Source organism: Scomber scombrus, chromosome 19 (assembly GCF_963691925.1).
Source record: "Scomber scombrus chromosome 19, fScoSco1.1, whole genome shotgun sequence".
In the NCBI taxonomy this organism is placed as follows: Eukaryota; Metazoa; Chordata; class Actinopteri; order Scombriformes; family Scombridae; genus Scomber; species Scomber scombrus.
In genome coordinates this window covers 9,621,204-9,637,875 of record NC_084988.1, presented here as the reverse complement: position 1 = coordinate 9,637,875, position 16,672 = coordinate 9,621,204, and the positions used below count along the sequence as shown (strand labels likewise).

At 41.1% G+C, this 16,672-nt stretch overlaps 1 protein-coding gene across 1 annotated transcript in view; it reads left to right on the top strand.

The window, feature by feature from the left end:
• hs6st1a (heparan sulfate 6-O-sulfotransferase 1a) overlaps window positions 1–16,672 on the top strand; it is a 60,825-nt gene that overhangs the window by 40,577 nt on the left and 3,576 nt on the right. The window contains exons 2-3 of the mRNA XM_062440896.1: window positions 12,295–12,517; window positions 14,012–14,260. Of these exons, the coding sequence (XP_062296880.1) occupies window positions 12,295–12,517; window positions 14,012–14,260 (472 nt within the window). The remainder of the gene's footprint in view (window positions 1–12,294; window positions 12,518–14,011; window positions 14,261–16,672) is intronic.

Below are 16,672 nucleotides of genomic sequence, written 5' to 3'. Positions count from 1 at the left end.
TACTGAGATGATGATTATTTAACACGATTTCTCACTGACTTTGGAAACATCATGAATTTACTGAACTTTTTTAATAAACTTGTCTTAAGCAGTGAAGTTCCCTGAACTTAAAATCTAATTCAACGGAGAAGCCAATAAAAAAATAAACATAAAAATAAATAAATAATATATTAGATCAAAATAAATCAGATCAACTATGTTGTAGTACACTTTCACAACCTACTGAAAACTACTAGACATATATTCAATAAATAAAAATAATATATAAAAATAAATTAGGCCAATATAAGAGATCATGTTATTATAGTGATTGTTAAGATACATGCTGTATGGTATGATCAATACTAAAATAATTATTCATCATGATACTTTGAGAAGTGAGAAGTTAGACAGGAATCTTTAACTTGTATTATTCTGCAGTGTGTTTACATGACTTAAGTAACCAGGTTACAGTCTTTTTTCTCCAGAAAGCTGATTTCTCAACGGTCACGTGAACAAGAAACCTGCTTTCCTGTAATGGTTTGAATGGGATTAGAGAAACCTGGTTCCTACAGGTAGATTTTTCCACCCTGGAGAACACTGATTTCTCTTCCGTGTATATGCGTAACCAGGTTTCTAATCAGCTTTTTACAAGTAAGCATGTGCACAATAACAGAGTGCAGACAAAGAAAGCACGGCGCTGAGCAGCTGGATGAAAAGACAGATCATTACACGCAACGAAGCATCCTCTTATCTAAAATAATAGCATACAAAGTCTGACTGAAACTAAAACAAAGTCGCCTGTAGATGTCTAAATATGTCAGTTTCCACCACTGATCATTTGACTGTTCCATTCAGACACATTTTCTGTCTGTCTCTCACTGCGCTGTCCGGCTGCTCTGACACACAATGCGTTGGATTTATAACACGGTAAAACCAGAGCATCATTGCACAGTGGATTGCCGCACAATAATAGTTTTGTCTCAATTTTCATTATTGCTGGAAGTCAAAACCGTAATTGAAAATACATATTGCTAAGTCTTCCCTTATAATCATGATTATTTCTCTGTGCCAGGAAACCACATTAGATTGTTTTATTGAATTTTTTTGCAGTTTAGCATACATTTTCACTTTATTTGTTTGAGTACAGTATTTCTCAAAGTTGCTGAGAGTCCTGTTTTCATATTCCCAGTCGTTACACTCGTATTTGTAGTCCTTTATATAAGATTCAGTTAATAATCACTTCTTTATTACTTTGGGATGTAGCTGCATCCCAAAGGCAAACTTAGCACCGAATCTATAGTTATTTGTCATGATCTGGCTTAAAACCAAAGATAAACTGAGAGCTTGAGGGGGGATTTATTTTCTAATGTTGAGCTAGTCCATTCTGCTTCTTAAACTTAAATAGTTTTGGTCTAATGGTGGGCATTAAATAGAGCAACTGAATGTTTCATATTTCAGAGATTAGCAGCGGGTGACATGGATAGAATTATAAAACTAATGATATACTATAGTAGCCTTTCTGGAAAATGAATTAAGAAACTGTCTGAAACTGAATAAAATATCAAACATTAATGTCTGTTTTTGCTTAATCCAACAAATTAAATACCTGACAAATCAGGGCTTTTCATCACATTTCACCCCGAGACAATAAAGTACCTCGGTATAAATGGTATTGCCAAAGCTCTGACAGTTGATAAATGTATATTTCCTGAAGTCATATCTTAAATATCACCCAGACCTATCAGGACTACACAACTTTAAATCGTGAAAACATTGAAAAATGATCTGTGATTACTTGCGCAACTCTGCTTGTCCTCCACCCGTCTCTTTCACCAAATCCATCTTCTTTTCTACACATCCCTCCCTCCCTCCTTCCTCCTTCAGTCTCTGTCAGACAGCTTGCTGGGCTGTTGCCAGTCAAGTTACATGAGAGAACAGGCGGCAGTACATTCCTGCTGAACATAGCTTTGCACTCAGGGGATTCCCTCCCCTGTCTCTCCCTCTCTTACCCTCTCTTTGTTTGCTTCCATTCCTGTACTGTAACATCGAGCTATAGGCTACACTTCCCTCTAATACACTCTTCCTCTTGTTTGCTTCTTTTCTTTGTCTTGAATCAAGGAAAAGATGCTTTTCTGTGTGCAGAAGTACAACATGCCATACATTATCATGCACTTGTGGCGTAAGCTAAGTTTTCACACGCTCGTTAGTTATGGTTGCACGGCAACTCTCATTTACTTTGCCAACTTGCATTTTTTTGTCAAATCACCTTGCATGCAGAGCCGGGCTCGTCTGAATACTTTGTTAGTGACGGCAGGGGCGCCGAAACGTTCTGCATGCTGGACCCAAATTTATTATCTCCCTGGGACCTGGGATGAATAAATCTTACTGTACACAGCCACCACAAGAAGGCCCCATTCTGGGTGTTACCAAGAGTTAAAGGAATGCTTGACTTCATGCTTTTTAAATCATAATCACATGGCACCACTTTAGGATTCTCACGTTGAAATATTATAGGCAGACTTGATTTTATCTGCTGACTGACTGTTGCAACAAGTAGACTGCAGCGCTGCAACTAATGATTAGTTAGATTTGGTTTATAAAATGTCAGTAAATATAAAAAAGTGATCATCACAATTTCTTAGTGCCCAGTGTGACATCTTAAACTAGCTTCTTTTGTCAGACCAACAGTCCAAAACCCAAGTATTCTCATTTTAAATTAATACATGAAAGAAAGAGGAGATGACTTCTCACATTTGAGACGCTGTAACCAGCCAATGTTTGCTGCTTATTAAATTATATTTAATAGACTGTCAACATTTCTGACTAATTGATTAATTGTTCTTGTTAGAGCTGCAAGGATAAGTCAATCAGTCAATCACAATAAAGTTAATTTTGATAACCAATTAATCATTTCAGTCATTTTTCAAGCTGAAATAAAACTAATTCTCAGCTTTCAGCCTCTCAGAAGTGAGGATTTGCTGTGTTTGACAGTGAATTGAAGATCTTCTGGTTCTGGATGGTTAATCAGACAAAACAAGCAGATTGAGGATGTCATCTTGGACTCTGAGAAATTTTAAATGCAAGTTTTTCACTTGCGAGTTCTTCACTTTGATCTTTCTTTTTAAATTTGCTGACTAAATGTTAAATAGATTATTCGAAATGAATCAGTAGGTTAACCAATAATGAAGATTATCCTTAGTTGCAGTCCCAGTTCTATTTGTGACATTTTACATCTTGTATGTTCTACAATTAGTATGTTTGTAAGCTTACAGACCTGTTGGAATAACTTGATTGTAGTGCTGCAATTATAATGTATATTATTATCAATGAATCTGTTGATTACTTTATTTAGTCAGAAGTTCCCAAAGAAAACATCCATGAACAGCTTATGTCTGAACAACGGTCCAAATCCCCAAAGATATCTCATTTAAAAGATATGAAACAGAGAAATAAGACATTTCAAAAGCTTGAACCAGTGAATGTGTGAGTTGTATGAGTTGTGTAGGTTTTATTTTCTCTCTGTCAACTTTCTTCTACTAATCGGCCATTTCAGCATCACTGGACTTAAGTAGGACACTTTTTTCAGCACTGACTTGAAATAAAAAGCCCAGTATCTCAGAGTGAGTCTATCAAATTAAATATTTAAAGGTATGAAAAACTTTCATAGGGTTTTTAATTTTAAACCCACTGTCGATGGTTGCTTTGAGATAATATGATTTCATTATGAACACCAGACTTGGCCTAGTTCAGTCACGCTGTCCGGCCACATCAGCACACAACGGATCAAATTGCCTCCAAAAGTCCCCAAATCCCAGTCAGGATGTCTATGATATATAGAAAGTGTGGACAGTTGTAATAGAAAATGTTCAGAAACCATAATATAGATTTCTTGGAATAATCTGATGTCTCTTTGCTGAGAGAGGACGAGGAAAGTTTCTTCATATTAAACCACAATCTCCTGGATGTCTGCTGGACCCCTTTCTAGACGTTGTGGCCCCTCTCCGTCCCCTCTTTCCAACCCTGTCGCCTCTGCTTCCTCTTACTCTCCCTCTTCTCTTTCACTCTGTTTTTTTCACTCTGTCTCTCGTACGTTTTGTGTGTTTAAAGTCCAAACTACAAAGGCGAGCTGTCTGAGTCCCGAGGCCGTTATTGATCTACTAACGGAGAGGCAGAAAAGAAAAAGAGACGGAGAGCTGTACGGGGAGGAAGAGTGAGCGAGGGCAGGCAAAGACGCCTCGAGAGCTCGTCTGAACCGGAGGGTCTATTTCTGTCTGGCTCAATGCGTCATTATTGGCCAGAAGACACCCAGGACACACGGGATGATATGACGGATGAGGAGCGGAGGAAAGAAGAACAGGAGTAGGAGGGAGGGCAAAGGGGTGAAGTTTAGTCTTGAGAGGTCATCGTTGATTTGGTGCTCAGGTACGGGAGGAGCTGACATGTAGACGAGGCATTTCCAGTTTCACAACCACAACTGATTGTTTTTTGTTTAACACATGAAGCTGATCAATCTCCAACCCTGCAATCATTTGTTTTAGGGCTAAAAATGCATGTTTGTGTGTTAAATTCAACGACGCATATTATCCAAAAAAAAAAAAAAATCAACATCAAGGCCTCAGTGGAGTCAGTTTATTGAGATTCAAGTGCTGATCTGTTCTTCCTCACACACACACACACACACACACGTACACACACTCATATCAGATTGTGGTCACTTTTGGGCACATTACATAGATTTATATTCATTTCCTGGAGACTTGCCTGAAACTAACCCCAAACCTAACCACCGACCCTAAAATCTGCTTTTTCCTAGCTGGGGACACGGTTTATGTCCCCAATATTGGACAAGATATTCCCAGATAACTGGTCTGAAATATGTCCTCAAAAGTAGCCTATGACAGACCCACACACACACACACGCTTTACACCCAGGATAGGGTTGGAACTTATTTAGATTTTATCAAACATCATTCCAATTCAATTACTTATCTATTATTATACAAGTAATGCTGGCCCCGCACTAGAGGGTAATTGGACAGATTTTGGGTCTGATTGGCCCCTCCCCAATAATTGTGGGTGTGTTCCTGATCCGAGGCTGGTCTGAACAGATTATCTGCTAATAATAATCCTGTAGTGTGAGAGGTTTACAGACTTAATCTTAATGTTACCATCTGGATAGGAGTCTAACCCTGATTTCAAATCCTAAATATCAATCATGTTTGATATTTACGACTTGAAGTCCTGTAGCGTAAAAAGGAACAGTGATGGAATATTGAGTGGAAATCTGCAATAGCCAATGAGAGCGAGCTGACCGGGAAACGCCACCAACTGTTGTTGCTGCAAGATGTAAAAGCCTGTTTCCATCTTCTCAGTCATGACTTCATCCACATTTTGTTTTTTTGGCTTTTTTGTTTTTCGGTGCAAACCATAACGTACACACAAGTGCAACCAGCTGACGACAACGGTCTGCCTCCATGTTTGTGTTTTTCTGGGGTCACATTTGATCACACAAGTTTCTGTGAGTTCCCAAGGCCGCTCTGAAATCATTTAGTATAAACGCCAAGTGTGTGGTCCTGCATCTTGACTGAATCATCTGGTGTGCAAAATATTAAAACTCAGTTAGATCTGTCATGTCTGTGGTCTCCCATGTTTTTAAAATCAGTTAAGATTGAAAATCTTCCATTGTGCACCAGGCATAACAAAAGGAACCAAAATACACTGAAAGCAAAAAAACAACTTTATTTTCAGCAGACCAGATGACTTCAGGAACACTCTGTCCCCATTCATTTACATTGAAAGTGCGTCATGAAGGGATCTCCTGATGTTCGGTATGAACAGGAGGAATGATTACAGCAAGAAAAACTTGTTTCAATGTTCGTTTGGGCACCTAAATATTGTTTTATGACAGACTTGAAAAATTGTCAACCTATTCATTAAGATGTCTGTCAGCCGGTCAACAGTTTGGAAACCATATCTCTCGCACCTTTCAGACATTTTTATAACTTTATGAAATTGAACTTCTCTCTCAAGGTCTCTCTTTTCCTTTTTTTTCTTCACACTGTTACTTCTGTGGCTTTTCATGTGTAGAAACAAGTGCAACCATCAGTGCCTTCAAGGCGTATTATTACCTGAACAATTATCTGACAGTTATGTGATTGTATGACAGGTGTGGCCTCTGTGAACCATGAACTAAATCTTGAAATTAGTTTGTACCATGTGTCAACGCTGGCCTTTTTGCTCTAGACTGTAGTCAATTATTTAACGTCTGTTCCATTATTTTGAGTGAAGCTGCAACAATTAGTCACTAATCACCAATTATTTTCATAATCGATTAATCGTTTTGACTCTTTTTAAGAAATAAATTGCCAAATTCTCTCATTCCAGACTTCTAAAGACGTCACTTTGAGCTTTTGGAAACAGTGATTGACATTCTTCACAATTTTTTGACATTTTGTAGACAAACAGCTATTAAATTCATTAAGAAAATAGTTTAATCAATAAAGAAAATAATCATTTTTGCAGCCCTAATTTTCACTTTCTCATTCCTGTCTTTTATGAGGCTCAGTGCCACTTTCAGGTGCTAGCTCCAATCCACTGTTGTGTCAAACACTGTACATTTATTAGAGTGCAGTAGGTACAAAGATTGCTCTCAGGAATCAATAAGTGTACAAACAGATCTTTGTTTGTGTCTAACAAACAAACCCACACCAATTTAGAACCTGTTCCTCATACCCAGCTCTAACCCAGGCCTCGTCAGAAATGCTGAAATATCACAGGTGATGGAAAGTTGGCAGATCGCAGCATCCAGCAGTGATTTATTAAGCCGAGCCAAACGCCTATTTTTATGCCTTTGCACCAGCAACAGCCGTGGCTGGAGATTTGATCTTGTCTGGTTGTCTGTCCGTCCCATTCTTGTGAACGTGATATCTTGTGAACGCCTTGAGGGAATTTCTTCAAATTTCCACTTAGTCTCAAGGATGAACTGATTAGATTTGGGTGGGCAAAGGTCATTACGATCCAATGTTCATCCCATTCAAACACGCTTTTGGCCATAACTCAAGAATTCATTAGCTAATTATGTCAAAGTTTCACATAAATGTCTAAGAGGATAAAATGATGAGGTGATGATATTATCCCAAAGGTCAAAGGTCAGCTTCACTGTGACATAATGTTCTGCAAATATACTTTACTGGCTATTATTCAACGCCTTAACTCACGACCAGAAAGGAAGATTGTCACTATATTTGGTCAAACGCAGAATTGGTGACACTTAACTTGGGTGTCCACCTTGAAACTGTGGTGATTGTGTAGATCTTCTCTACTGCCGGGTCGTAGATGTGTGTGAAGTATTTAGTTTGAGTATTTGTAGCGTCTTTGCAGCAACATCCATATCTGAAGCATTGTCTACTGTCTTGGCTACAGCTTTGTGTTTAATCAGAATCAGCTTTATTAGCCAAACATGTGAACACATGCAAGGAATTTGATTTGACACAAGGGGAAAGACGACAAATAACAAGCTAGATGATTAAAATAGGGCTAAATTATTCACTGGAATCATACATGTCAATATAGTGATAACTTCCATTTCGCCATAAAAAAACACTTAATACCTTTTTTATTAAATTTCTTCAAATTCTTTATTACAAACATTATGAGTCTGGACAGACATTGATATAAACTGCAGCTTGACTGGTTGGCAAAGACATACAACCATATTTCTAGTTGATTAATTTTGCAGCCAGAAAATTAAAGTTGTTCAATTCTGGTGCATTATCTATCTCTCTACATCTGTGTGTTTAAATTTTGATTAGCAGCCACAAGCACATTCTTTTTTCGGGGAGATAAAAACATGCCACCTTACATCTGTGGAGGGATTTTTAATTTTTTTCTTTTGTTTTTTTGAGCCGTTTGAGTTCACGTCCATTTTTAGAGGTGGGAAAGAGCTGTGTTGTTGAGTGGATCTGGTTTCAACAAACATCCGTGGACTATTAATAAATCATGCCTGCTCTACACAGTGGGATGGCGTCGCTCTGTTTTGTGTGTGTGCGTGCATGCGTAAATCATACTATGAGCTATAACCTTAAACAAGGCGTCTGAACTTTTCACGCTCTTGAGAGAGAGAGAAAAAAAACCTGTCTTTGTATCTCTTGTGTGTTGCAGCCACAAACCACCTCCAGTATTTCTTGTGCTCCTGTTGTTGCTTTCCTGTCATAGGAGGAAAGCCTTAAAAAAAACATCCTTAATTGGAGCAAACCATAATCTAAAAATGGTAACCCAAGCATGTGAAACAGTAGACCCAATCCTGATTAATGAGATTCCTTTATACCCGCTCTTTCTGGTGCAGTAAAACAATTTTAAAGCTCACCATTCCTCGATTTGCAGCGCACCCTCCGGGATATTATGCAAGGGTCCTGGTTTGATAACAACAGGATTTTTAACAAAACCAACTCCTAGAAGGGAGAACACATGGTAATCAGGCAGAGGCACACAACTACGGGGCGGGAGACGTGAATAAGAGATTGGCTGAGAGAAGACGGGCGACAGAAAGGGAAAGATTTAAGCAGATAGGTTAAGCGGAGAAAGGGGAAGCTGTAGAGGTGGTGATTTGTGACACACAGGAAGCAAGCAAAGGGCTCATTTTCCTCGGCTCTGAGGGACCATAACAGGCCCAGCCACTGTGTGTTTCCTCTTGATAACGCTCAACAAGTTCCTATGTACTCGCATTTGTTGGCTTGCACACAATAGTTCGACCAATATGGCTTTTTGAAGGCCAATACAGGAACTCTTGGGTTGAAGCTACTCATGTTTATTCTGTTATCCTAATGTTTTCCATTAAGTATATCTGTTGTCATACCAAAAAAGCTAAAGAATTACAAGTATTCATTGTTTATCTCCAAGAATTATACACTTGGCACGGTGGAGATGGCTTACAAACGTCTCATCCTCACATATTTATGGCGCATGTAAACACACAGATGTGCACGCAAGATGGTGAAGTAGAGAAAAGGAGGCCAGAAAGCTCTTCTGAAACAGTGAGAGAAATGGAGGATGACTGACGGCATGCGTTATCCTTTCTTACTTTCTTTTTTTATAAAGTCTAGACAGCTGACAGGGCCTGGTTGCAGATAACTAAAAACTAAAAAGGGGGGGGGGGACAAAGCAGGGAAGCAGGAAAGCAGGAGAAGTTTTGTGTAAAATGTATCACACGTAAAATGTAGTCTGCAAGAGTACTCCTCAAAGGCGCTGCTCTCCAGACTGCAAATTCCAGCACCCAGCCGCCGGATCATGGGCTAAAATCTCGACAGTGAGAGATTGAGCGGCTCGTATTAGCTTTGAAGTTAATGTGACATGCGCATATGCTTCAACTTTGAGCAGTATCACCTGTGATAAAAAAATATATCTGCTATAATATTCTGCCGCCTTGGAGGAAGTGTGTGCGTGTGTGTGCGTGTGTGTGCGTGCGTGTGCGTGCGTGTGAAGGGAGGAAGTGTGTTAAGGGAGTGGACTGGCTGGTAAGTAAGTAAATGTGTCTGTGTGAGCATGTGTGTGGGCTGAAACATCATTACCTAGGGATCTGAGTACACAGCCAGACATCATTAGGCTTTAAGGCGAGAAAGTCTCTGCGGCACCAGTTTTGCAATCTGCCTGACCCAGCAGACATGACAGGCAAGCATGCTGTTTAAGATCATTTATTTAGGTTTGCATGCCAGTGTGTGTGCGTGTGTGCGTATTTGCTTCCTGTGTGTGTTTGTGTGCGATGTTATTTATTTATTTTGCTTGGTAATATGCCTGAGCCTTCATTATAGCGGGAGCCATAACTTTGATAAATCACTTGGGCTCGGGGCCCTCACTGCTTTCACAGTATTAGAAAACTAATTGAAATTCTCGTCCGCCCCCTCCTCTCTCTCTATTTCTCTCTCTCTATTTCTCTCCTTCTCTGTCTCCTTCTTTCTTTTTTTTCTTTCTCTCTTTCTTGCTCTCTCTCTCTGTTTTTCACCCATTCCCTTTTTCTCTCTTCCTGTCTCTGTAGCGAGGGCCAAACAGTGCCGTGTTTTCTTCTGTGGAATAGAAGCCAAGAGGGGGAAAATGTCATCACTGATTTAATAGGCGTAGTCTTGCTGAGAAACACACACACAGGCTCACACACACACTCACGCTCGCGGAGACACACACTGCACTCTGGGGAGTGTTAGGAATCCTGATAATGTCATCATAGGAATCTCCATAATGTACCCCGCTCTCCTGCAGGCTCCACTTTGACTGCTCCTCTCCGCTGCCTCCCTACGCCCCTGCTTTTGATTAGATCTCGGGATGAGATTTTAGGTTTAGGTTGATGGGATTTAGAGTTTAGATACTTGTGTCTATGGCAGTGATCCCCCCCGTTGTCGCCCGGATTGAGGGTCTGTTTGGCTCGTTGGCCGGGATCTCCCAGCTGCCACTGGATTTAGGCTTTAGTTGTTTCATTGTCAGTGATCCCCTTGCTGCTTTTAGATTTGTTTCATTTGCAGGGATCTCCATGCTGCAGCCACGTTCAGGGTGTGGTTGTTTTGTTGCGCAGGATCTCCCAGATGAAATTTGATTTGGGGTTGGTTTGTTTTATTGTTCAGGATGTCGTTGCTGCTGCTAGATTTAGGGGTTTGGTTGTTTTTACTATGCACCATCTCTCAGCTTGTTGCTAGATTTAGGGTTTTAGTCGTTGTGTTGTCCAGGATCTCCTGCTGCCGCTGGATTTCGGGGGTTTAGCCACTTATTGTTAATATCCAGACACTGCTACTGTTTGTGTGACACTTAGGGCTTTGTGTCCACCAAGCAGCCCCTCCTCTCTCGCCCAGGCAAGCTTTGTAGTGTGAAGCCAAAGATTTAGTGTTGGGGTCTGTGTGTGTGTGTGTGGAGATGTGAGCAGGGTTTGTGGCAGCTTGTGTGGACCAGGAGATTTCGTCGAGTCCCGTCAGCACACAGAATTCTCTCTGCAAACATTCCTCTGACGTGATGCAAGCCCAGGAGAGAGGAGGGCAGCAGCGTGTGTGCGCCTGTGTATACTTTTGAGCAGCGGCGTGCGTCTGTTGCTCAGACAAATCCATACCATCGCTCCCAGATACACTTCATGGCACACACAGACACACGCACAGGTTGCGTGTGTGTGTGTGTGTGTGGTTAATGAGGATGTGTTGATTGATTAGACTGCAGTAATTAGCTGGAGTGTGAAGGCCTGGAAAGGTCTCCACTCTGGTGGGAGTGTCCTCTCTGGAGAGACATTGAACTGTGCTATGCACCATTACGTTACTTACACACACACACACACAGCACAGAAGCGGTCCCATCCGAATCTCAGATGCGGGATGGGATGAGTCATCTCTCGGATGCAGACCTAATACTTGGTGCAAGAGGAAGGATGTTTGCTGTGTGTGTGTGTGTGTGTGTGTGTGTGTGTGTGTGTGTGTGTGTGTGTGTGTGTGTGTGTGTGTGTGTGTGTGTGTGTGTGTGTGTGTGTGTGTGTGTGTGTGTGTGTGTGTGTGTGTGTGTGTGTGTGTGTGTGTGTGTGTGTGTGTGTGTGTGCCAGGGTCTCAGGCAGAAGGATGTTTCCAGCATGGAGATGCAGATTGCAGAGTGAGATGTGCTTGTGCCAGCAGTTTCTTTTCCTGCACAGTGGCCTGAACGCTGACCTGATCCCCCGCCTCACAAATCAACTCTCTCCCTCACCTCCCCCTCCCGCTCATTTGTAGTTTGACTCCTTATCTGCTGCTTGGATTTCTTTTGTGCATCACAGGCCTGTTTCTAGTAAATGCAAATAATTTGGTATTGAGTATGACAACCTCAGTCTGGAGAATTCCTCCTACTGAGTTGCTGAACTTCTGCAGTAAACCATTGTAAACAGTGCCACCACATGGGGAAAGGGGGAATTACACATGATGCAGTGGTGTTTTTATCATCTCGGCACCTTTTGCTCCTCACTCCTCTTCTCTCATCTCTGCTCTGCTGTGCTGTGCAACATTATCTGAACAAACTCAATCATTTCAAAAGGAAAAGATGTGGAAAGCTAATAAAATTCCTTTTTTTAAAACACTTTTTTTTGCAGGATATGCTGTTACTGGCTTTATTTCTGTCTTCTAAATTTAGAGTGTTTCAGTTTGTTGTTTTATTGATTGATCTGGCAAGACAAACATTTTTTTGTGCAAATAACGCAACAGTTTGTTCATCTGAATCTCTCTTCTCTTCTTTATCCCTCTGGTTCCTCTCTCCTCACCCCCCTCCTCCTCCTCCTCCTACTTCTTCCTTACCTCTATTTTGCTCCACTTTCCTCACCCCCAACAGGAAGTTCTACTACATCACTCTGCTGAGGGACCCGGTGTCTCGCTACCTCAGCGAGTGGAGGCACGTCCAGCGGGGAGCCACATGGAAAACCTCCCTTCACATGTGCGATGGACGAACTCCGACGCCCGAGGAGCTGCCCTCCTGTTACGAGGGATCTGATTGGTCGGGGTGCACCCTGCAGCAGTTCATGGACTGCCCCTACAACCTGGCCAACAACAGACAGGTACGGAAAAAACATAGTTCAGTACAACCATACTAGTAGCTCCGAATCCTCTCCTGTGTGCTTGTTAACAGTTAAAGTGAGGTGATGTGACTGACAGTTTTGTTTTATTCACTGACAAGATCACCATACCAACTTAATTAGCTGATACCAAAAAAATACCTGTCCATTAAGCAATAATTGTACAGAAGCTTCATCACATCACAGTTAATGACATATTAGACTAAATATTAACACAAGAAACCAAACACACACACAGTAGATAGATTTTTCAAAAATGCGTTGTAAAAACTGCAGGTTTTTTAAAATTTGATTGCCTCACATGTAGACTCGCTACAAGTTCGAAATAGGAGGAAGAGCAAGGCTACAAGACAAAATACACACATACAAACATTAACATACAGGCACACATACACACAGTCAGGAGTTCGCCTGCTGGCCATAAACACCTCAAATTCACACCTTCTTTTTCTCACGCTATCTCAGTCTCCCACCTAAACATGTTGGCCAGCTTATCTCATCTGCAGCCTGAGGGTGTTATTACTCAGGGTCCTATGACTTATACATTTGACACACACACACACACACACACACACACACACACACACACACACACACACACACATACACACACACACACACATACACACACATACATACACATACATACACATACATACATACCTGAGGCATCCTGGTGGACCAGTAGACTGAGGTGCAGACAGTTTACTGCTGTGAAGTTCCTCTTCCTGACTGTAACACCAACATCTCCTGGATGCACTCAGCAATTTGGTGATCTTTGAGGACTGCAACTAATGGTTTTTTTCACAGTCAATTAATCTGTTGACTGATTTTTCTTTTTTGATGAAGTGATCAATTATTTAATTTATAAAATGTAAATCCCTAAAAAAACCCAAATATAAATTTCCTTCCCTCATCTTCTGAAATTCAAAACCACATTTTTAACTCATTTCACTCCTCTTTCTTTTGTTTTCAATTATTTTTTTTTATTTAAAGCAAACAGCATTTTGTGTATGAAAGGTGCTTTATGAGTAAAGTTCATTATTATTAGTATTATTATTATCCTTTTAAAAAGGGATTTAAATTATTTTGTTTGATCAACAATGAAACAGCCAGAGATTTCCCATTAAAGAAGGAAAAAACAATATTTTCATAATCTTGTGTCTTAATTCAATAACTTGGATGTTAACGAGCTATCAGTTTATATTGATGAAGTCATCAACACATAATTTCAGCACTGTTCAGCATCAATTCACCAGGATAAATTCCATTATAAATATTATGCTTGATGTACCTGCAATTGATAAACCTTCTGAAATTCAATATCACATATTTCCCGTCTCTGTTAATTATAACTTAAATGTGACACCTGATTGGTTGATCACTTTCAGCTAAACATGCTGCTCTGTAATCTCTCTGTACGCCAGATTCTTCCTTAGTTTAGCTCACAACTATCCACTGATCCCCTGTCTGCAGGTACGCATGTTAGCAGACCTGAGTCTCGTCGGCTGCTACAACATGTCCACAGTTCCAGAGAAGAAGAGGGCCCAGCTTCTCCTGGAGTCGGCCAAGAAGAACCTACGAGACATGGCCTTCTTTGGGCTGACAGAGTACCAGAGGAAAACCCAGTTCCTGTTTGAACGGACCTTCAGGTTGCGCTTCATCAGGCCCTTCATGCAGTACAACAGCACCCGAGCTGCAGGGGTGGACCTGGACAATGCGACGGTTTGTACAGCAACTCAGTCATCTTTTTGTAGATTAAGTTGTGTATCAAGCAAAAATTCAAGAGAGAGTGCATTTACAATAGCGTTAAATGTAAAGTATACTCAATTACGACATGTATTTATTAGGGCCCGAGCGGCGACTGCAAGTCGCCTGGCGAAAGCCCTATTGAAATGCTGAAAAAATGCTATATTGAAATTGTAATGTTTATTATTATTATTATTATTAGGGCCCAAGCACTACAGGTGCGAAGGCCCTATTGTTATTATTATTATTATTATTATTATTCCGACATTTCGTGCCCCAATTTCGCCCCTTTCCCAAATGCGAAAATGCTTATACTTTTGCACGGACGTCCGGCCTCATCCGAAATTCGATATTTTTGGGTGGTCGCACATGGTCGACGCAGAATGGCGGAATAGCGCCCCCTACAAAGTCCAAAAATGCCCATAGGGAATTTTGCTAACTTTGTCCTATGCTCACAAAATTCGGTACACATATGTATTATACCCACATATGCAAAAAAGCCTCTTGACCTCATGACCTCAACCCAACAGGAAGTCGGCCATTTTGGTTTTGATTTTTCCCGCCTAAAATTAACTCCTCCCACATCGTTCGCCCGATCAAGTTCAAATTAGGTACGCAACATCTCCAGACCTAGCTGAGCTTAAGTTGTGCTCTGCGCATCCATAGGTCAAGGGGCGTGTCTGCCAGGGCTCAACTAACTTTGGCGTGCTCGCCATGTACATACGAGTGGCTCTCACGCCCACATACTTCATCCAATCAGCTTCAAACTTGCTGGACATGATGATGGCTCCGCCCTGAACGTCCCGATATATTAACTTCCCACGTAACTCATAGCGCCCCCCGGTGGTAACAGGAAGTTAACTAAGATTCATTAAAATTACATACTTTGCCCCATCAACTTCATTCAGAACCAGTTGGTGAAGCTACATTATGAAGACTGTGAAGCTACGAGTAATGGCGTCCGTGTGGCGACGCGGCGACCATCAATTCCTCGCCATGAAAATACGTTTAGCTTTTTGATGGTTTTATTGAACTCGTATCATCATGAAAATTGGTACACAGGTCCAGGGTGCCGACCTCAACGTCTCCATTCGCTCATAGGCGATCTCACTCGTGTCGCCCCCTAGTGGAAACAGGAAGTGCCATATTTTACATCATCATTGTGCGATTTCCACAAAACTTCACATGTGTAATCACTGTCCCACCCAACCGCTTGTGTTTTGTTACACTCTACTGCCCCCTGGTGGATGAACCATCAACCTCTCATAACTCCTTCATGCTTTGTCCAATTCACTCCAAACTTCACATGACTGATGAGTGGCCGCCCTGAACACACCAGACCACACCAGACCATATGTGTAACTACCTGTGACTGCCCCCTACTGGATGAACGAAACATTGCATTTTTGGCCTCCTTCCAGGTTTTTTCTCACTTTCTGCTTCACGCCACAGCCCCGCCATGCCTCAGGCCCCGCGGTGGCATGGGTGAGCGAGGGCCCGCCATCACCGCTTGCGGCTTTAATTTTAATATGTTTCTTTAAAAATGGTTCAAGGAAAAAGGTCTTATTTTCTCCCTTAAATACAGATATGGCAGTGGTAGCAAATTTCAGTAACAGACCAGGAAATAAAACAAGTATTTCCAAAAGAAGTGAAAGATTATCTGAGAAAAGATGTAGAGGGAAAAGAAAATTAGAAAAAGAGGGACACAGAGAGTAAACACAGTGGTCTTATATAGCTGTGAAATGAGTTGGGATGACTGTCACTGTTAAAAAAAACAGCAGCTTCAAAGATGTTCTTCACACTTTGATTGGTCCAATGTGGAAGTTCTTAGACTCAATTCCCAGCCAAAAAAGAAGAAAAAAAATCCTCCGGTACACAGCAGAGAGGTGATTTATACATCAAAACCAGTAGGGAGGATAGAAAATAAAATATGCCCTGCTCATGGTGGCTGTGGAAAGGTGGGCCCATGGTTATTATCACAAAAAAGAGAAAATATTACATGGGAAAGTTTGCAGTGTGTAGCGTCTGACAGGTGGGGGGAGGCAGTGTGTGGCATTGAGTAGAAATGAGTTTTTAAAATTAGCTTTCAAATTAAATACTTCTAAAGGCACCATGTGATATCCTGACATTAATTATTTTTTTAAAAGTCAAATAATTACATCAGCAGGTGATGAAAAGAATATTTACTTTAGAAGCCCCTGCAAAGCTGCTGAAAGCCCACTTATGCCCTCGTGGCTTCAATATCCCAGTGAGTCATTTTTGATTGGAACTGGTTTCTAGATTATTTGTGTGATAGATGAAGTCTTTGTGTTGCTGACTTTCAGTTCAATGCCATCTTCATTGCTTTGTTTCGGTGTCCCCTGCGCTGCCCATCAAACATCTCTAATT